At 41.3% G+C, this 21,686-nt stretch overlaps 1 protein-coding gene across 7 annotated transcripts in view; it reads left to right on the top strand.

The window, feature by feature from the left end:
- lrmp (lymphoid-restricted membrane protein) overlaps window positions 1–21,686 on the top strand; it is a 33,460-nt gene that overhangs the window by 10,399 nt on the left and 1,375 nt on the right. For 2 of the 7 annotated variants that reach the window (XM_084345780.1, XM_084345777.1), the window contains exons 16-39: window positions 289–390; window positions 1,142–1,293; window positions 2,744–2,855; window positions 3,757–4,036; window positions 5,934–5,986; window positions 8,096–8,195; window positions 9,432–9,612; window positions 10,597–10,684; window positions 13,555–13,601; window positions 13,835–13,923; window positions 14,059–14,252; window positions 15,143–15,227; window positions 15,384–15,435; window positions 15,520–15,547; window positions 16,074–16,214; window positions 16,881–17,015; window positions 17,164–17,311; window positions 17,651–17,694; window positions 17,831–17,899; window positions 18,299–18,357; window positions 18,638–18,736; window positions 19,673–19,801; window positions 20,785–20,811; window positions 21,435–21,589. In XM_084345780.1, coding sequence (XP_084201906.1) covers window positions 289–390; window positions 1,142–1,293; window positions 2,744–2,855; window positions 3,757–4,036; window positions 5,934–5,986; window positions 8,096–8,195; window positions 9,432–9,612; window positions 10,597–10,684; window positions 13,555–13,601; window positions 13,835–13,923; window positions 14,059–14,252; window positions 15,143–15,227; window positions 15,384–15,435; window positions 15,520–15,547; window positions 16,074–16,214; window positions 16,881–17,015; window positions 17,164–17,311; window positions 17,651–17,694; window positions 17,831–17,899; window positions 18,299–18,357; window positions 18,638–18,736; window positions 19,673–19,801; window positions 20,785–20,811; window positions 21,435–21,589 — 2,569 coding nt within the window. The remainder of the gene's footprint in view (window positions 1–288; window positions 391–1,141; window positions 1,294–2,743; window positions 2,856–3,756; window positions 4,037–5,933; window positions 5,987–8,095; window positions 8,196–9,431; window positions 9,613–10,596; window positions 10,685–13,554; window positions 13,602–13,834; window positions 13,924–14,058; window positions 14,253–15,142; window positions 15,228–15,383; window positions 15,436–15,519; window positions 15,548–16,073; window positions 16,215–16,880; window positions 17,016–17,163; window positions 17,312–17,650; window positions 17,695–17,830; window positions 17,900–18,298; window positions 18,358–18,637; window positions 18,737–19,672; window positions 19,802–20,784; window positions 20,812–21,434; window positions 21,590–21,686) is intronic. The other 5 variants (XM_084345778.1, XM_084345781.1, XM_084345782.1 and 2 more) reach the window with 5 other exon arrangements.

Raw genomic sequence — 21,686 nt, 5'->3', positions numbered from 1 at the left:
GTATTTTAATGTTTCAGGTGCTGCTAAAAGCTAAAAAGGCAACTGTTTATGTGTATGATGATGTGGCTAATCTTCAGACTTGATTTAAACTTTAAGTAGTTTAAAATCACAAGAAACACAAGTGTCAGATTAACTTTTTAGCTACAATGAGAAGTGATGATTACCTTGAAGTTTCAGTCAAATTCAATAAACAAACATGACGTTAGGTTTATGTTTGCATTTAATGTGCATAATGACTTTCCATCTTACAGTATTTCTCTTTCACCACTTTCTCTTTATGTTTCTCAGAAAAGGGATTTCACAGAGGAAGCTGCATCTGTCTTGTCTGCAGTTGGAGGCTTGTTGGACGACCACGCACAGCCAGGGGGCAACACAGGCACCGGTCTTCAGGTCACATCCACTCACACACTTTCACAGACAGATTTTTATAGATTTTGTTCAGTGTCAGCCTACCTGAAGGTCTTGACATAAGCTAAGAAAAGTCTCAGGTTAACAGTGCACTGCAGTGTTAGATCCTTTTGTATATGTGTACAGGTTCATTTCAGACTGAAAAGGGCCGTTTAACTACCTTTTATAAAATGAATCATTAAATTATGTAATGTGATTTCTGTCTTTCTCTCCCTCCACCTGTTGCTCTTTTTCCATCTATCACTGCCTATCTGCTCTTTCTCTCCTTCCCACCCACTATCTCTCCTCTCTAGAGATCTCTCACTTACATAACTCTCCAACAGGCCCCATCCAAGCAGTGCTATTTAGTCAGTGTGTTGTACCATGAACACAGCCCACTCCCCTCCTCCCTCACTCCAACTTTCTGTATCTCTCTCTCTCTCTCTCTCACTCACTTTCTATCACCCCCTCCTCCTGCATTGTTGCCACTCTGCATTCATTAGCCACGTACTGCCATACAGCAGTAAACATACCAAATGAGACTGAAATCATTAGTGGAGCAGAGCTGCACCAGTGCAACTCGGTCTTTGGCTGGTTCTTCAGCGTGCTGCTGGCTGACATGGAAAGATTGTTTGTCAGTTAGGTGTCAGAACTTTTCAGAGGCATAAAAGAAACTCGGTTATTCAGGCTGCAAGGCTGCCTGCGGCCTTTCACCCCAGCGAGAGGCTGACTCCTCGGCCTTGTCATCCCACAGACCGTGCAGGCCGAACTGGACTCGAAAAGGGCAGACTGGGCCCTCAGCCTGGACCAGCTGGCCCAGTACACCGACTCGCTGGAGAAGGAGCTGATCAAAATGGCCAGTAACATGAGGAGGTCCCGCACCGAGATCCTGCACCTTTCCGTCAGGTGAGCAGATCTTTGTCTGCACTCCCTGTGCATGTGTGGCAGTGTCTGTGAAAATCAGTGGGCAGTGGACAAATATGTGAGCTGCTGAAGTGAGTGATGTTTGAGGATGTGGTATGAGCGCAGAGGAGGGTGAAAGAGAAATACCAGAGCAAGATGGAAGAGAATAGATTTGCAGTGGATCTTGTGCTGGCGTATTGAATACAACTAGCCTGTAAGGTAGGAAAACATTTCTTTAAGCTGGAGTTGCTCTTGTGCGGCAGTAATCTCACTGTTTGAATTAAACCCTAGCAGGCAGAGCTAAAGAATTAAGTAAGGTAATTCTGATGTCACAGAAGAGGACATTAGTAAGGGAGATAGATGTTGATTATATCTTGCCCTTAAGCATAGTGACCTATCAGGCTAGCTGGTTAGCCTAGCTGACCTTCCAAGTCCATACAAGCCTATAGCGGTCTCTGTAAGCTTGTTTGGGTGCTTGCAGAGCTTCCAGGATCTCAAATGCGACATGGTCCTGAATTGATTTAAAAGTTACTGGGCAAAGCTTAAGAGGATTTAATGCAAGCAAAGTTATTTCTGCTGTCAAAGGAGATCTGCCGATCAGAGTAGTCCACATTTCTAAAACTTTCTGAGACGCTACATGAATAACACCACACATAACTTAATGGCATACACCTGCAATGTGAGTCTTTCTGCTCTCCAGTGCTGTGTCTCAGTTGTGTTGAGTGGGGGAAAAACCTGTCAATCATTGCTGACCTCAATGACCCCAAAGAGCCCGCCTCACTAGGTCGGAGTCTGGGCCAATTCTGGACCTCACTCTTTGTGGATGGGTTTGCCTCGCCTTTTGCGTGTGTGTCTGTTTATGTGTGTGTTCATGGAGACGGCCATCCCCTTCAGATATATAACAGAGCTAGCGTGGTACAGTATCAGACCAGAGAGGGGGAACTGGTCAGGCTGTCCAGCTGGGATTTACTGGTGCTTAGTTGCCAGGGTAAACTCAGGAAACTTGATGTTGTTTGGGAGTAAGGGGAACTGCAGGGACTCATTGTAAGTAATAGTTGTACCTCCTGCCCTGGAGTGTCGGGGCTAACGCATACTGTTGAGCGTAAGACTGGACTATAAGACAGGACTAGGATCAGGGATTTGTTGTAGAACACATTTGAGGTTGTAGGCTGAGATTAGAAGGTTGCGCTGGTATTGGATCTACAAAACCGTGAAGTGAAGAAACTGTTACTGGGCCAGTCGGAGAACTGGCGGTGGTCACCCTGGGCAACAGAATGGGACACTGCATGGGCCTGCGGATTGGGTACAGTATGTCCACTGTACTGTCTCCTAAAATAGGATTTCGTATTTCTCTGAACAGCAAAGATTTTGTTTCTACCACATTTTTTGGGAAAAAACAAATATCCCTGGTTGTTGGTTTTAATGAACAGGATTTTTGTACTGTTGCATGCAGGGTGCAGGAGCAGGAGAACCAGAAGCGGCAGCTGTGTGAGGAGCTGGAGCAGCTAAAGACGCCTCAGGACAGCAGAGAGGCCTCATCCCAGACACCTGCACCAGAGGAAGAGGTCAGAGAGGAAGGGCAGGCTGGGTCATGGGCCTCAAATTTATAAATGTATATTTGATAAACAGCAGCAGCTACTTGCTTCCACCATTCTCAGAATTAATCTTAATCTAGTCCAGTATACATGGATGTACACTGTGTGGGAGGTCAAGTTCACTCTTTGGATGTGTTTCTGGCATTAAAGTCATATTCAGTTTGTATGACACTTTAATCATTTACATGTATGTGTTTTTGCATGTATGAATATTCAGTTGCCACAATAGAAGGATATTGAAAGGCTCGCTTAGTGAGCAGGGACAGAGCTCTTACTGTATTCAGACAGATGGAATATCTGCTAGAAAAGAGCTGAGTGCGAGTTGGCGGTTGAAGTGGACATGTGCACACACACACACACACACAGAATCAGATGCGGCCACACACCTACGCACTGCTCCTCGCACAAAATACACTGAAGCATGCTTGAACATTTCCATTACAGTAGCATTGTTTTCACTGCAAAGCATAATGAACTTGGTGCTTAGGTACAGTGGATAGATTTGCACACAGTAAACAAGTTGTGCTTTGACAAAAAACCCGGTTGTGTCTTTGAAATAATTCAGTATAGCTCCAGATCAGGAAACAACCCCTAGATTTATATTTTTCATTGGACTTAATCAACAAGGAGAACAGAATAGAATCTGTGAACTCTGTTATGATTTGCTGACAGCTTTGTTAAAAGGGTCATCCTTTGGAAAAGTTTTACTTTTTCCGCAATGGTTTAACCATGATAGCTGTCACTGCTCCACTTCAGCTTCATCACCTCCATTCCTGCAGTTGGATTTTGCCACAGTGGGGTTTGTTGCAGGTTTTTGTGCATCTTATTTATTGAGACCTTGTTTTTCTCTTTGGTTGTTTTTTCTTTTTAGCCTGGAGATGACTTGGACTGGGATGAGGAGTTTGCCCTTCAAGACTTCCTGAAGAACGAGTTGGCAGAGAGGAATTGCAGAGAACAAGGCGGGCGAACGGACAGCAGGCCGGAAGAGACAGCGGATAAGTTGGCAGACAGAGGTGAAGAAGAGGACGGGGAAGAGAAGTGGATGGTGGTGGACACAGCAGGAGAGGGAGAAGTGAGGGACACGTCCACTCCTCTATCTGCCCTCTCTGGGGAGGCCCAGCTGGGGCACTGTGGAGCAAGAGGGAGTCAAGGTGAGTGGGGTCACAACGGTGGACAGAATGACCACCAGCCAGAATCTCAACACCGAAACTACTTAATTTTTCATAATTTTTGTTAGACTTTCACCAAGTAATATAGCTCAAGATAACAATTCTTATGTGTATTTAATATAGTATCTTGATGGGTTATATGATGTAGATTTATCCATAAAGAACCACTAAATGTAATACTAATGGTAGCAACTGAAGCTATTCAATTTGAATTGGCTCTCAACAGATTAAATCTTCTGAATTTGTTCCAGTTAAAGTTGAGAACTTTGAGCAGTCTTCCTGGAGCCTTTTAAACCCAGTTTACACCAGAATTGGCCCAGGGCTAACTGGAACCTCATAAATCAAACCAAATAGGGCTAAATATAGTTTCATATTTTTGTAGCCTCATTCTGACCTCTGCTCACTCTGTTCCTATCTCTGAATCTGACGCAGTAGGATTAACAGTAGAAATAAGCCTTGAGCTAGCGTCATGCAACAAGAATGTGAGCTAGTACATCCTCTGTCCTCTTAGCACGAGAATATTGAAACCATAGTTTGAACATAAAAACTACATAAACATTTTCCAAATTTGCTGGTTATTGAAACTTAACACTATTGTACATTCACACAACTTTATTGTGATGGGCGACTCAAACAAGAGTCTCCACAAGTTAACTTTAAATAAGTACTATGTAACTTTTTTAGTATCTATTTGTCGTTATACCATCCTATAGTCTTGAACTATGGGACTTCTTGATGGACAATGTCTGTGTGTTTTTGTGTTCATCCCACCATAACTCAGACACAAGCCTGTTTTGCGCAAATGTTAAAAAATACTAATGTAATACTAATTTAAGTCCATCTAAAAAATTTTTAGAGATTTAAAAACTATTGCATAGTGAACCTTTTTAATGGGCTAATGTTATCTACTGGAATGTGTAGATGTTTCAGTACGTAGCAACACAAAGCTAAACTGCATTTTTTATGTATGCAATTATGGGAGAATATGCACACTGGTATTGATTACTGATAGTATCCATATTTAAGTTATAGAGGGTTTTATTTTACTCTCTTGAGCACCTGTTGTGAAGCCACAGTTTTTAATCTCAGACCATCAAGTTAAACATTGCAATAACTTAAAAATCACTCACACATCCAGCTGATGCACCAATTTGCAGGTTTCCTCGGTCTGACAAAGTGCTTCAGCTAAACTCTAAAGGTGAAGAACAGCCTACAGGCTGTTATTGTCTTTGAGTGTTGATTTGTGTGTGTGTGTGAGAGTGACTGTGTGGATTATCCCCCTGTAATCCATGGGAGTCACAGGGCACTCAGCCACCCTTGAAGCACCAGTACAGTACACACACTCGCTCACTGTAAGGATACACACAGTCTGTGGCCATGGAAGTAGACCCCTGCCTTCTATGGATGTTGTGGCCCTAGTCTTATAAAGGTTGTGTTTGAGAGCGAGTGTGTGTCTGTGTGTGAAATCCTCTCTTCCTCAAGGTCCTTGTATGGCCAGGTGTACGACCGGTCTAAGGCCACGAAGTGAGCTCAGTAATCCTCCATTCCTCTGCTTGCATGAGCGGCTGGCAGGCAAAGAGAAAGATGAACCATAGTGCGAATGTGGTCATTAATGCCACCTTAGCCATGCATGGTATTTTAGAATCTCTGCCCCTCCCCCAACTCAATGCCTTGCATAATAGACAATCTGACCCTTTATGGTAAAAGGTGGGGTTGCATTTTTTTGTATGGTGATTAACCCCTGTAGATGGATGAAGGTTAGGGTTTTGAATGAACAGCTTCTTTGTTTGGCCCTTTTTTAGTCCATTCTTCCCATCTGACAAGTTGTTTCCTGATTTATATTAGATTTTCTCTTCTTCTTCCTCTGTATCTGTTACAGACTCTGCAACCCACGCCAAGTCAGAGCCCGAGGTGAACTGTCAATCTGTACAGGTAAATTGAATTGTCATGGGATTAGTTATATGGGTCGTACAAGATGCTCACCATGTTTGGGATTGTACATGCATGTGACCTCAGTGTATTATCATTTTAACTCTGCTTATCTTTCATAGTATTTTACTGAATGTACAGTACAAGATTAATTACTGAGATCACTAACATGCATGTTAATGAGTGGAACATTCTGCGTCCCTGAAACGTTGACAAGTAAACTTCTTTTTCGTTGTTGGAAGATTATCTTGAATAGATGAGATGAAGATGAGGAGATCTTTCCTTGAAACAAATCTGTGAAAATATAGGCAAACTGAATGTAAACATCTTTCAATATCGGGAAGCCAAATTAATTTGTGATGGTTTGCATGTGATTATCATCACACGAGTTTTGACCGTATGGAAGCTCGTGCTTGTAGCTTAATGCAGTGATTTCATGATTATGTCAAATGTTCTCACGCAGAATCAGGATCCCTTTCATTTGAGCAAGACACTGAATCTCAATCTGCTCAGAGGCCAACAATAGATGACTGTAGCTGTACTGGGAAGCTGCCAGGTGTGTGACAGGTGTTTAAGTGTGCATCAGCAAGAAGCTGGACAGTTCCAACAGATTTGGCTCTCGGCGTACATTCCTATTTGAAAATAGTTGGCTTACAGATCTTTACCGGAATACGCACTATTTCCCTTGTGATGGTGGGAAGGAAGTAGGAAGTTTTTAAAGTTATGATTAACAACGTCAAAGGAGATTTGAAAGATTCTTTGAAATTAAATTTAAATTGAATGTAACTTTAAAGGCCCATGTTTGTCTGTTGTGGCATGTTTTAATCCATTCATTACAAATTATTTGTACTTAGAATTGGACAAACCTTTCAAGCTACTGATTCATTTTTTTATTAATCTCACTACTGTATGACAACTAGCTTGAAACTTGCAGGAGATGAAAAGTTCTCGTCACATCCATCACACTTGTTTGTTTATACATTTACAAGCAGAGGCTTGTTTGCAAGCTATTTGTTTAAGTGAGTATAAGGATGCTAAATATTAGATTTCCGAGTTTTCAATTACATATGTCAGCTATGGGACTGTCCTTGAACTCATCATCGACAAGGAGGACTCTTAAAAACAGTCCCTGTCATTGTTATGGACATATCTGCGTTCTTAAGTTACTATAGTACTTTTACAACTACTCTGTAATGAATGGGTAGCAATGACTGCCTGGAAGGTATGAAAAGGATCTAAAATAATGTTTGGCAATATTGCCCTATATTACTTTCTTATGAATCTGATGTTAATGTAATTGGTTCCAATGTACATGTTATTTTTGCTGCTTGTCTGTTATTCCTCTCTCCTAAGCTTCAATCTGCACTATCTCTGTCTTTCTTTTTCTCTTTCTGCCATTTGCCTACCAAATAACTCTTCACATCATCATAATTCACATCCTCTGGTCACAGGCAGCAGTCTGCGTGCTTGTGTTAAAGCTTTCCACTTCCTTATATAGAATGACTGATGAAACTTTGGGGTCACACTAAGATTAAAGGGAAAAATTGCCTGCTGTAATGCTATTGGCAAAAGAGAGGATTACTCAACTACATTTGAAAATGAATATATTCCATATTTATTCTGCACCAAATAACAATGCATGCTATACATAAACTGCACATTACATAACTATAATCTCAATGTCTGATCATACTTTCTGATCTTGGGTGTTGTGTATTCTGCTCACTTGCCGTCCTCAATGCTTAATTAATTTCACGCCTGCGAGGTTGGTAAAACTAATTCAAACACTCCATCATGCTGCAGTCAGTGATGTTTGCTTTGAATTCCTGTGAGGTGACATTAAGTGGGGGTCTTCCCAACAATCCATTACTGATTAAACAGATGCTTTGTGCTGTCCATCAGCCACTAGATTATGTTGACTTATTGTGCAATGTCTTCTCATCTGACAAAGATTTGTTTCTGTTAACTGTGGGCCTGTTGTTTGGTTCATGCTTAATGTGTGTTGCTTATTTGATCTTTTCACCCCTTTCCTTTCTGAATATTTATCATTATGTGCGTGTATGTGTGTATGCATGTGTGTGTGTATGTGTGTATGCATGTGCGTGCTTTCAGGAAGAGGCTGCAGTACCATTGAGCGCCCACTCACAAGCTGTCAGCATTAGACACCCAGAGGCGGATGCTCTCCCTGATCGGTCCCACTCAGAGAACAACAGTAAGATCTCTACCTCCCTCGCTTTCTTCCTCGCTCTCTGTAGTTCACTCTCTATGTTGATCACACGCTCCCTTTCTGTTTCATTTTCTTCTCCCCGTACTGTCAGCTAGTCTTCACACTGTGTGCATTTACAACTTAACCAAAGAGTGAGTCATTTCCTGACTCACTTGGTATGTTAGCCGTTTGTTTAGAGGAGAGAGAACTTTATTAAATCTTGCAAGATAAAGGTCAGACTCGCCAAAATACCACGGTATGAACATTTTTGTCTTTTTTTCTAATGCAGAATTCCACAACTGCTTTGTAAAATCATATACTTAGTTACTGCATTTTTTAAAACAATAATTTTCTGTTTTCCTGTGTTTAGAAGCAGAATCCAAGTGAATTAGAATAGGAAACTCCAGTTATCTTGCTAGAGAGCATTCGCATTGTTACTGTACTTAAACAGTATCTCAAGCTCAGACAAGCTTGGGGGTTTAATCCAATCAGTCCTGTCTCTGAGAGCAAATAGAGAACTCTGTTATTTCACCCACCCCCTGGGTTATTTGAGACCTTTTGGATAAGAATTGATAATTCTTATTGGATGAAATAATATGACACATCTCCTGCGATTAATCGACTATTCAACTATTCAACAATTCTACTACTAAAATGCAGTAGTCATGAATGTCGTATTTCCCATATAAACATAATCTGGGTGTTAAACCCATTTTTCTACTACATGAAGTCAAACATTGAAGCTAATGTACTCCATTTGCATGCAAGCGATGTTTTCAGGTGTTAAAATACATCCTGGGGCATGTACGAACTCATTACAGTATAATATAACTGCTAATAACTCAACAGCCTGTAATCTTGGGATGCTCTGACCACCACACTGAATGTTTATCTATATTACCCCTTTCACACTGGACAAAAAAAAATCATGAAAATCTGGCTTTTGTCTTCAGTATGAATGTGTACAACAGGCATTTACTGCTGCGCCAAATAAGTCTGCAGTAGTCACGGGTAGTATCGGCTGCGGCTCTGAACAGCTGTTATTAAAACGCAACACCAGGTTGGACACAGCAAACCAAGACGCGAGAATATGTGTGTTGAAGTTAAGGCCACTGGCTTGTTATTACTTTTTCATCTGTCTCTGCTGCCTATTGGGTTTTCCCTTGCTATTTTGGTGTAAAAATGGTTCAAGATGACCCTTTAGGATGGACCCATTTTTCTTCTCTTGTTTTCTTCTCTAAGCAGATGCAGATGCCCCAAAGACTACAGAGTCTCCCCCCTGTGGTCCTGGCCAAAATCTGACCAACTCTACTGAGCAGGACCAAACAGTAACACTTAGCAACATCCCTCCTACAGCAGCTGAGATGGTTCCCCCCAACAGTACATCACCTGGACCAGATGGGACCATTATCCAGACTGAGAGGTGAATGAAAAAATAAATGTTGTACTTTATAGACTGGACAGTACTGGAGAGTATTAGGCTGCCTTTCTTCTCATGCAAATTCCAAATTATATGAAGTATTGCAGATGTGGTTTAGCATATTTCAACTAGTTTATTAGAAATTACAAATTACAAATCAAAAGAATGCAAATGTTTAGATGATGAGAACAGATATGTCATCTCCTTATTTCTCTGAGAGAGAGTGAGGGATCACCTTACACAGGGCAGTAGCGGTTTCAAAGGTGACGCAGCAGATTATACACCGGGGCCATTACACATCTGACGTAATTTCTGAGTGACAAAACAGGATTTTTCAAAATAACCAATGCAGAAACTGAGGGGAAAAAGAAAGGGGAAGTTTACTGACTACATATGATGCATTAGCTGGTGACCTGGCAAGAAATCCCCACTGAGATGGTTGTTGTAGAGGAGGAAAAGAAGATAAAGCTACCGCTCTATCTTTAAATTTATTGTCTCCATCACACCTAAACAGGAAATGAATCCACATACACACCTGTGGAGTTGCTGTTTGGATAAGAGAACCCCACAAAACAGAAGCCTCCATACTGAAATGAAACTGACATCACCACATAGCCTCACCCAGCATCCTGACTCATTTTCATAGCAGTATAGACCCTCCCTGCTAGATGTGAAATAGATGGGTGTTATCATCAAAGTTGAAGTCACCATTTTACTGTGTTGCGTCATTTCCCTATGACTTGGTCCACATTTGCTAGTCAAATGGGTGTTTTCCTTGCTGTGGGAGGAGTGTGCAGCCTAATTAGTATCTCTGCAGCCATGCTTTGCATAGGTTCAGTCCACCTACAAAGCGACTGGCTGTTCCTCATCTCTCATACTGTTTCTATCAGTTGTACCTTATGAGATAGATAGAAAGTGTATCTGAAGTATACGTCAAGCCTGAGAAAATGAACAGTGTTTGACAGTTGACCTTTGACCTGTGGTTAGCACCCAGCCGACCAGTGAGGACCGCGGGAGAGAAGAAGCAAAAGAAGGCGAGGCGGACTCGAGCACAGGAGCCATGAGACGTTCAAAGGTTAGTAGCAGAGAAGAAGTGTTTTAATGTGTGAGGGAATACAACTTCCTCTATTTTCTTTAGCAGCGGCTCCCCACTGCTTCCCCTTCCTCTTTTGGACCCTCTCTCTTTCTCTATTCTCTCTGCTCTTCATGTGTGCCTCTGCTGAATGAGAGTAGATGTGTTTTGAAATGAGGAGGCTTTCAGTGGGCAGGGCGGGGGCTGGCTTTCCTTCAGAAAGACTCAGAGGGAGTCCTCGCCCTGGGCAGAGAGGAGAGGGCAGGGATGTAAAATGAAGGGAAAGATCATTGAATCAGTTGGCCATCATTCTAATAATGACTAAAGCTAATGGGAGTCACAGGATGGGCTAACTGGTTCTCTGAATGCTACTGCCAAAGGAGGCAAGTACAAAGTCCTTTTATGACTTTTATGTCTCACTATGGTGTCGGTGTTAAAGTGCTTACATTACCGTGATATTTACTTCAAGTTGAAATGCTTTAGATTTTCTAAAGATCGGATATAGCACTGCACAAAAGACAAGAAATATGTAATATATGATCAGAGCAGATCAAAGAAGGTTGAAATAGAATAATTGTATGAATGTAATGAATAGTAATTAACGAACATCTATTACTTTAAGCATTATTAAGTCACTTTTTTTACCTTTTTAAAATGAATGGTGTCTCCGCCCCCCTGTCACTTGTTTCTGCACTAGGTAACTTCAGTGAGAGGGTAGGATCACAGCATTACACACGTTTACTTCAAGATACAAGTTGTCAACATGTAACATTGTTATGATGTAATGAGTTTTGGTTGTAGTTAGCACCCACATTATGTCTTACAAATTGTTACAGACCTGGGATTTGTATTTACGACAGTGGTGTTGTACTCAGAAACTTTTGGGGCGTCACCAAATTGCATTAAATACCAATTTCTGCATTTTGTCGCTTTAATTAATATTTTAATATATTTTATTTAAGTAACTGATCACAACTTTTGTTGGTTTAAATGTCGGAACAATTGCATTAAAAAAATCTCCAGTTAAAATAAAAAAAACAGAGAAATCTTCAGATTTGAGAAGCTCAAATGGCAAATGTTTGGCCCTTTTACTTGATTAATGACAGTGCTCATTAGCAAAGGCCTGGACACAATGGATCTTCACTGTATCTTCTCCCCCCTTTGGACCAATTAGTGTTTACAATGAGAGGCTTTGATCTACGGTCCATACAATAAGATTGCTTGATGGTAATTATGCCCAGCCTCTGCCTCGCATGGGCTTGCAATTCCTTCATGTTAGAGGTGAGGCCCACTTCTGTTGTGATGCTGTTTCACCACAGCCTGCTTTGTATCCTGCTGAGAGATCGATCCGTTGGTTTATTTAGTCTCCTGCCTGCTGGTGGCATGCTGGACTGCCTCCCTACTGAGAGAGAGTCTGAGGGGAGCCAAGAAAGATGAGCTTTGAAGCTGTGGGTGTGTTCAGCATGTTAATAAAATCCTCCTTTACACTCTTAAAAGCCTGGTGGAGAAAATGTTTGATGATTAAGAATCAACTCCTGGTTTTAAGTTTCTTAAAGTTTGAGTTTTTTGTGAACAAAATCATTTGGATATATTCAAATAGTTTTACTTGTAAATGTAAGACATTTTCATAGGAAGTAAGAAGCAAAATTCAATCATTTATGTTGTGTTTTTACTTTTAACATATTTGTACAACGAGACGATAAATGATAAACATGACTTATAGTACCTTATGTTCACATATTGTTGTATGTGTTGACCGAGAATGCTTTGTGCAAGCATAAAAGTCAAACTTGTTATGGATGATCACTGTATTATTTAGCAAGGAAAAAGCTTGATGGGCAAATTCACAACATTTTGTGGTTAGGGTTAGGATCAGATTGGAGGATTGGATCATATCAACTTTTTGAAAATAGCTCTTCGGAAAGAATGTTAGGTCAGATCATTGGATTTTAATGCGATAAATCTAATGATGCTTAAAGGTAACTGAGCAGTTTCATTTTCCTTTCTTTGGGATTTGTAAAAGAATTTCTTCAATTTATATTTGAACTTCATCTTAAGATAATTTTCCGACGGTGTGCTTAGGTTCGATTCATAAAAGATGAGCATTTAAAAACCTTGCAAAGTCCTCCACAGGCTTTGTGTCCCAAACTGCAATACCCCTACATAACCAGCAGGAAAATCACTGAAGTGAAGTCTTGACTTTGCTTAGAGATGAGATCATTTCCAAGTCGAAGTAAGCTTTTATAAATAACTGCTATTACATGGTTTTCTACTTTATATTTAAGATAAAAATGGATCGTAAATCAGTGTTACAAATGAGGCCCAGGGATATAAAATGGCATTAAAGTCTCCTCAGGTTTTGTATTTAAAAAATGGTGAGGCAGCTCTCTCCTATTCTGAGCAGTGTCAAAACGGATATTATGCAGACTCATTACACAATATCCCATTGCATTGCTCTATCTGCTCACCTTGCTCCATTTTGTGTGTGTGTGTGTGTGTGTGTGTGTGTGTGTGTGTTCACACGACTGTGTATGCACGCAGTCCGCCTCCACTACTTAGCACTGTGCCAGTGTTAACGTGTTCTCTGAGCACCCCTCTCAGCAACACACACACACTCAAAGAGCTGCAGGGCTCTCTATGAAGCTCCACATTATATAAGGAATCAGCCCAATCTTTCTCATCCACACTCTTACTGTACAGCTTAGATAGCATTTCACTGCCATGGGACAGGTACGCTACATGTATGTGGATGTATGGGTGTCTTTAATCATTGGCCATTTGTTTTAATGCAGGGTAGAATTTTGTGCAGCAAGCCCACCTGTCATTTTCTTACCCCCTCCCTCCTTCTCTTCCTTTACGTTTGTCCATCTCAGAGCTTGAGCGAGGACCAGTCGGCAGACAGATCAGCAGCGGAGGACAGGTGAGTGATTCACTGTCAACTGTTGGCTGAAGTTACAACACTGCTTCATTTTCCAGCAGTAGTAATAACTCCTGAAGATTTTAGTGATTTCTGCCTAGAGAGAGCTGTTTTATCTGCATATTCTTTTGGAACCGACATAAAGATTTGATTTGATTTATTTTTTTTTTTATTTTTTTTTTTCGCAAATGCTGTAGTAAATGCTCCTGTGTAAAGGTGAACTGTATGTGTTCCAGCACGTGTCTGCTGCCTGTGTTGGTGGAAGAAGAGGAGAGTGTGCAGGACAGCACAGCCGAGGTTCCAACAGTAGCCGCCAGTATGGAAGGTAGGAAGAAAAATGCTCAAATCTGTGTGCAGGAAGGAGAGAAAGAGAGAACCTGATATTTCTTAACTGTTTATTTACGCCTTCTTTCATCTGTGTGTAACTTTGCCCACCCACACACCAACTCTTCCTTCACAGCGACAGAGCAGCTCACCAGCAGTGGAGCAACCACCTTTCCTGACGGCAGCTCTCCTCAGTCACGGTCCTCCTTCATACATGCCAGCCAATCAGGGAGCGGCATGGGCAGCGTCACCTCTGACCCCAACCATTCAGAGGCTTCAGCAGCTAAAAAGGACGCCCTCCTCCTCTGTGGCAAAAATAAGAGGGAACTGGTAAGACCTGCTCTATTCCCACTGGACTGCTGGATTAGTATTTGTACATATTAATGGTGACAAGAAGTTAAAGTTGTTTGCTTGACTGCTGTTGGAGTTGATCGCTACTTTTGTGTAGATCTTTCTACTGTAGTTTTAACTATTTTACTGACTTTTATATAAGTTGGCTGTTTTTAAATAAAACTTTCAAGCTAATTCAGTTATTATTTTCATTTAGGGTCTGGTACGACAGATGATTATGGTGGAGTTTGCAGCAGTTATGTAATACGAACTGATGGCTAAAAGTGTTTAAAATAGCGATCTCTACACTTAAAAATACAAATGTACAAGTTACTTTGGGTTCAGTTTTCTGCCATAATGCATCATTTTTATTTAAGATTTGTTTTTCAATGTTTTGTTTTCTGTTAGCACTAAATTTTATTAAACGCTTAAACATAACTTAAACCAACCTAAAAGTAAGTTTGATGAAGCACCAGGATCATGTTGAGTGGAGCTGGTGTCATTAAGATTAAATGTCTTTGACAGTGATGAAATGGTGCATTGGTATCTTCCTTCACCATGAAATGCTGTCTTTCCAGCTATGCGAGTGTGTGTCAGTGTGTGCGTGTATAAAAGAGAGAGAGAGCAAGGGAGAGTGCCTAGTTTCATTTAAGCTCCACTCAGAGTCAGATCATTCAGAATCAAGAGGCAGCTACACTGCCAGCTGCTTTGAATCTTCACACTTCACCTTTATTATGTAAAAACTGTTGAAGAAGAGCTGTGAAAAGTGAGGGAGTGAAGGGAACAATATGGATTTGGAGGGCAATGTGAGCATGGAGGGATCAGAGTTGGGAGAGCAGGAAGGGGAGAAGGAGCAGAAGGCGGCAGTAACGTTTGTCCGGGTCCTGCAGGAGCTGTCACGCAACATGGAGGCCATCGAGGAGCACAAGGATCAGGAGGACCAAAGTGAGACCAGCATGGCCACTGAAAGGGAATGTATGTGTAATATATTCAGTGTACATACGAGATATATGTTTACCAGCTGTCTTAAATCCATTTTTTAATAACTGCTAGTGCTCAAAATGGTGTTTGCACCATTTTGTCAGGTATTTGTTGAGTCATGATACACCTACTTATTATTTCCCTATCTAGCTGAGACATCACTGATCTCTGACACCAATGAAACCTTAAAAGACAGGAACAGGTGAGACAACAAGTGATCACTGTAACACAGCACATAATCATGTTTGTGTAAGACCTTCCTTGATTGTTGTCTCTTTTTCTGCAGTCTGTCCCCTAATGACAAGGAAATAGAGGTATGTATGCATCAAATCTGAGAGCTGCATTCTAGTAGTATTAATGCAAACAATTGGTGTGTTAAGGACAGTTTTTGTTTTGGGATTGTGTGTGTTTGAGAGCATAAAAGCCACAAATGAGTCTGTATCATCACCAGTACAAAGTATCATTCTATTCTAATACAGCCTTCTGTCTCAGATTAAGTGTGCATCCATCAGAAATATTTATCAGACATACAAAGTTTACATGTTTGTAGGTTTGCACTAATTTCTGAAAGCCCATAAGATACACAGAAACATGCCAATAGAAAATGCATTATCCTCAAAGTATCTTGAAAATCTGAGGGTTTTCTACAGAAATGTGTAGAAGTTTCATAATTTATCTCATCCATTGGCACAATAGTAGAGTCTTTGACAGCTGACAACTCTTATCTTATTCAAACAAGGAAATGTTGGTGATCTCACCTGCAGCTGGCAGGATATAATTCCACATTCAGAATGTGTCCAGCAATGAGTGCCAAGTCAAGTGTCCTTTTCATGTTTTCAGACGGAGTTCCAGCGCCTGGCGTTGGGTTTCAAGTGCGACATGTTCACCCTGGAGAAGAGACTCCGGCTGGAGGAGAGGTCACGTGACCTGGCTGAGGAGAATGTCCGCAGGGAGGTGTCCAGCTGCCAGGGCTTACTGCAGGTCAGTCTGCATACGCATGGAGCTTTCCAGCTTTCTGTTTTGCTTCATCCCCAGACAAAATAATTGTATTCTGCCAAGTATGATTGTTTATACATTCTCATTTTGGATGATTACCCAGTAAATATTTGTATTGCAGCTCTTTATAATACTTGTTGTGGTATACCTGGTTGTCAAAATGTGTAGAAAATCACAGCATGTTTTGGCTTTATTTTAAGTAAGTGTTGTGGTTTCATGTAAGTAAGACATGTCTGAACAAGTTTCAGCCAACAACAACAATGGGGACAGTCGTCTTGCATCACAATCAAGTGTAAATGGATTTATTTGTAAATGTAAGTGATGAATAGGTGTGTGTTAGTGGGTATGAGTGGAAAACCATCTGTGTAATCTATTGCTTTTATGTTTACATGTAAAGTGTCTATGAGTCTCTTGAAAAGCGTTATACAGATAAAAGGTATTACTATTATTACTATTACTGTTATTGGTTTCTCCTGTCAGGTGCAGTCATCTTTTTTTTGCCCTTTGTCCTTTCTTTTGCCTCTGCACCAGTGATAGCCTGGTGTGTGTGTGTGTGGACAGTCATGGATATAAACTGCAGCTTGAGTGGTGCGCAGAAGCATTCAACTGTGAGGTTGTAATTCAAGTCTGTCTTCTGTTCTGTCCTCTCAGGCTCTGATCCCTCTGTGTGAGGATGACAACCAGTCCATGGAGATCATCCAGAGGCTCCAGAAGAACCTGGATATCCTCATCCAGTCCATGACCAGAGTGTCCAGTCGCTCTGAGATGTTAGGAGCTATTCACCAGGTGGGATAATGTGCATGTTTGTGTTAACATTTGTCTCCACCATGTTGTGGTGTGGTGAACGTTTGAACCTAACTCGATTTTTACTCCTGTGCTGTCTTGTGACTTTGACTGTGATGATTTAATGGAGCCTTGTGTGTGTGAACATCAGGAAAGTCGTATTGGTAAGGCTGTGGAGGTGATGATCCAGCATGTGGAGAACCTGAGGAGGATGTACACCAAGGAGCACGCTGAGCTGCTGGAGCTGAGAGAGACGCTCATGCAAAACGAGAGGTCGTTTGGATCACAAACTGAAAGAGGTATGACATGTTAGCTGCAATGTTGTTCTCCCATTAATTATATTACATTTATCAGTGGCTGTTCTTATAGTTTATAACTAAAAGCATAGTTTTTCCCACAATGTTTTTTGAGAACCAGACTTAAATGAAATGTTGTGGCAATGGCAGGGGAACTCTAGAGATCGAGTAGGAATTAAAATGAAAAATGTATACATATTTAGTGTTGAGCCTCGATTATAACATAGACTCAATATGACAAATGTGTGCATATACAATTAGGGTATATGTGTCAATATGTATGCTCAGTGATGGCTCACACAAAGCACATATATAAGGTATTTAAACTGTTCCTCTTTTCAGATGACTTCCGTGGCAAGAAACAGCCGACATCACAGTACTACAAGGTCAGCTGCAGCTTGGTTACATATCATCTCATCACTCTGCTTCAGTCTGGACTCATGTTGGCCTGATGTGTTATCAATGTTTATATGTGTTGATGAAGAAATGTATTTATTTTCCTTGTTTGTTTTTTCTGAAAAGTCATCAGCCCGGCGGGTCAGCATAGCAGCAATCCCCCGCTCTGGTACAGGCAACATGCACTTTGACATGGTGAGGACATCATGTAGCATGGACTTTTTTTTTTTTTTTTTAGACACCCAGTGAGCTTTTTGCACTATTTAACAGTTTTGGTTCATAGTCTCTTCATAAATATCCACTTTTAAACTGTATAAATAAAAGTTATGTTTTTGTTATAGAGTTCTGATGCTGCAGGTAGGATTGCTTTCAAAGCCAACTACATGCATTGCAGGACAAAACATTACTGTTGTTGGATAGGCTTATAACACAGTGAGCCTAAATATATGTAAAATGTAGGTTCTAGTGCTGTTAGGACTGCACTGGAGAGTTTCGCATCCAGACAATCAGATCCAGGTTTAGAATGTTTGTTGTTATTGAACATTTTATGTTGACATGATAGTGACTTAAATAGCTTAATTTTTCCCACCACAGTCCAAAGCACAGGACGGCTCAGAGGCTGAAACAGAGCGACTGACCAGGCGATCCCCATGGTAGGTATTTGTTGATTTGTCTGTGTTAAATCTGCCTTGATTGTAACATGTCAAGTGAAGTTAAACCAGATTTAGTGTGTATGTGAAAGGGAGAGTGTGCTTAAATTACAAGTAAAAGGACTGTTTACATTACTCTACCTTTTTAAAAACACAGCAGCATTCTCTCTGTGTGGGAAGTTGTTTGCTGTGGCTGTCGTCCTCATGCCACAGAAAGTTGGTGTACCCTGACATGAGGGATGTTGTTGTTGTTATGCCCCTATGTGATAACGGTGGTTTCCAGGAATGTGGCAGGGAAGAGCACGGCGCGCCCCCCACTTAAACGCTTTGTTAGCTCTGCGGCCTGGGTTGACACTGAAGAGCCCTCTCTCGTGATGAAGGGGTAAGACATGCCAAGAGGAAGATACCACGCTGGCTGCGTCGCAAAAGTCCTTTCACGCTGGACTCAGATGCATAAAGATGGAAGCTTTCTAGTGTGACATGATTACGGTCTTCCCAGCTGCGGGTTAGTCAGAATGACATTTCTCCAAATCAGTTTGTAGTAAATGTTGTATCGAAATTATGTGTTTCTGAAAATGCAAACTTTACAGGGAAAAACGGAGGTTGTAATCAACTTTTGTCCTTCCCAACATTTCTGTACCCATTCTGCAAATATCTGTAATTGTAACTACACTGACAAATGTGTCATCAGCAGTAATAATTTAGTAAAGGGGGAAGCTTAGACTGCTGGAACAAACTCAAAACCGCATGTTATCCTTTGAGCCTGGATAAAACCAATCGCTGACATTAAAACGCCCAGCAGCCATCTTTCATGCATCTGGTTCCTCTTCGCATGGGGAAGTGTTTATCAGAATCCAAATAAGCACATTTTTATTTTTTGTTTTTGTAAATGTCAAGTAAGACTGTCGACTTTTTTGTTTTTATTGGCATCATATAACTTTCAAATGTTTGGACGACGGGAGTAGAATTTGTTCTATTTTTCCAGCTAAGCCAATGTTGAAGCTTAGGTGATATAAATGAAGCACTTCCAAATATCTGAAAGAATGTGAAATTGCTTTGTGGGTTCATTATTTATTATCTGAGCATGTAATTGCTGTGCATTGCTGGGCATTCATTGCGGAAAATGATTTTAACATGTTTCTATCACGTATCTCTACAAATATTTGTTTGTATACACAAGGTGAATGTAATGCTTCATATGCATGAAACGTGCATGTGTGCATGTGCACATAGTTATTGTGGTCGTGCAGCTATGCTTGGACTTGAATGTGCAACTGAACAGTGTGTTTGTGAATGCCTGATCCATGCGCGCCAACAGGACGGCCTACGACAACACCGACTGCCAGTCGGAGGATGAACAGAAGGAGGCACCAGTGGCAGAGAGGAGGAGGTCCAGTCTCAGTGAGCTGGGCAACAAACTCACCTCCCTCATTCTGCCCCTCAAGACGTTAGTCCAACCAAATACCCACCACTAGCCTACCACAGCACCACTTTCTGTCAGCAAAGCTAAGAGGCTAGCTGCGTAGTGGAAGAGTTCAGCATTTAGCTCAACTGAGGTTCCAATAGCTGCAGACTGTTTTCTGGTAGTGCCATGTTACATAATGTTATTTAATCTTCCGTAGTGTTTTTGCACTTCAGAGTACACCTAGCCATCATTGTGTCCATTATTATGACATCTTGACATCAGATGGATTTGAATTCGCTGTCAAAGCTCGTCTCTGTAGGAGGTGCCCCTTAGCTTGGCTATCACTGCTCATGCTAACACTCAGTCGCTGATGGTAAATATTACTGTTGTGTCGGCTGGAGACTTCACCTTTACTGCTCCAGTGTGTTTTCAAATGTCAAAGCTTTCACAAGCTACATATAGGCTGAACATAATTAAGTTTATCTTTCATTACTTGCAGCAAATCACACATTCTGAATTATTTAATATGAGATTATCACCTATGTCATATTCTGTCATTCAAAAAGTTGTGAGTTTATGGAACCTCCTAGGTGCTGAAACTCTTTCACTATATTGGGTGTGTGCTGGACTAGCTTCTTCTCTGCTGCAGGGGCTCAGCGGCTTTTAATCATGTTATCCGGGCGTTTTTACTGGAAGGGCCAGAACTGAACCATTTCCTTTAACTGTTAACTTGAGATCAGTGTATGTTGGCGTGACAAGTGATTCTTGAGGCTACCTAATTTGTGTTTCATGCATGGATCTCAAGTTCTGATTTGCAGTGTGCAGCTAACAATGTTTCTAACATAACTAACTCACCTTTACTGTGCTCAGTCTTCTGTCATTTACTAACCTGTTCAGCCACCATAATAATTATATGTGCAAACTGCTACACTTGGACTATTTTCTCTATTTTGTGTTGGCGGATTACGTGTTGTTCTGAACTGTCTTTTCCTCTTTTCCTCTTTTCCTCCCTCCATATTGCTCAGGAGTCAGGATGAGCTGTTTGTAATGCTGTAAGTGTGCAGGGAGGAGAGTCCAGAGTGGAAAGAGCTTCTGGATTCTATCTCCATCCCAAAACACAATAAATGCATGCAAAAGGCCTGTATTTATCATGTGGGGGTGCTAATCAAAGGCCACTTTAAACCTTGCACTGACTTTCATAATGACTGTGAAGTGATGTGAAGCAGCACTCCTACTGTTGACAGATTCCAGGCCTAAATTGTCTGCTGCCTTTGCTTCACCAGTCAAAGCTCAATCCACCTTCATGCCAACTGCTATTACTTGTGCTTCCGACAGCTTTTTCATTATGCTGATGAAGATGATGTAAATGGTTTTGCATCTTTGACACAGTTTGAGACAGGTGGCAGAATGTGCTTTAATGAAGCCAACTTCAGATTGCACCAAGCTGCAGCTTATTCACCGCCTGCCACCCATTGCATTAGTTACCACAAATGACTCAGTTTTTACTAAAAGTTTTCAGTGATTACTTATTTACTTCCCTATGCGTCATTCTTGGTAACTTATTCAATCTCTCGCTTCACCTTGGACCATATTTTATGTCTTCATTTTCCATCTCTTTTTTTTAATTATCTATCCATCCTGTGGTAACACTTTACTCTTTGTTGCACACCTCCAGTCCGAGCCCTTCCTCCAGCCCTACGTCTACAGACCCAGGAATGGCCCACTCTCTGTCCAACAGCCTGACCTCTTCCCGGGCGGCCGCGGCAGCAGCAGTAGCCAGAGGTGGCAGGGGGCTCTGGCTTTGGTTGGCCATGGTGGTGGTGCTGGCAGGTACACTGTTTGTCTGTAGAACGGGTTTAAAAGGTCTCCATATGGTTTAAAAGTGAGATATACTGTCTGTATGGCTTTAAAGAGACGAGCACTAAAA

Source organism: Pagrus pagrus (assembly GCF_965226575.1).
Source record: "Pagrus pagrus genome assembly, chromosome: 23".
Classification (NCBI taxonomy): Eukaryota; Metazoa; Chordata; class Actinopteri; order Spariformes; family Sparidae; genus Pagrus; species Pagrus pagrus.
Note: the sequence above shows the minus strand (reverse complement) of the source record. Positions and strands in the feature narration are given on the sequence as shown.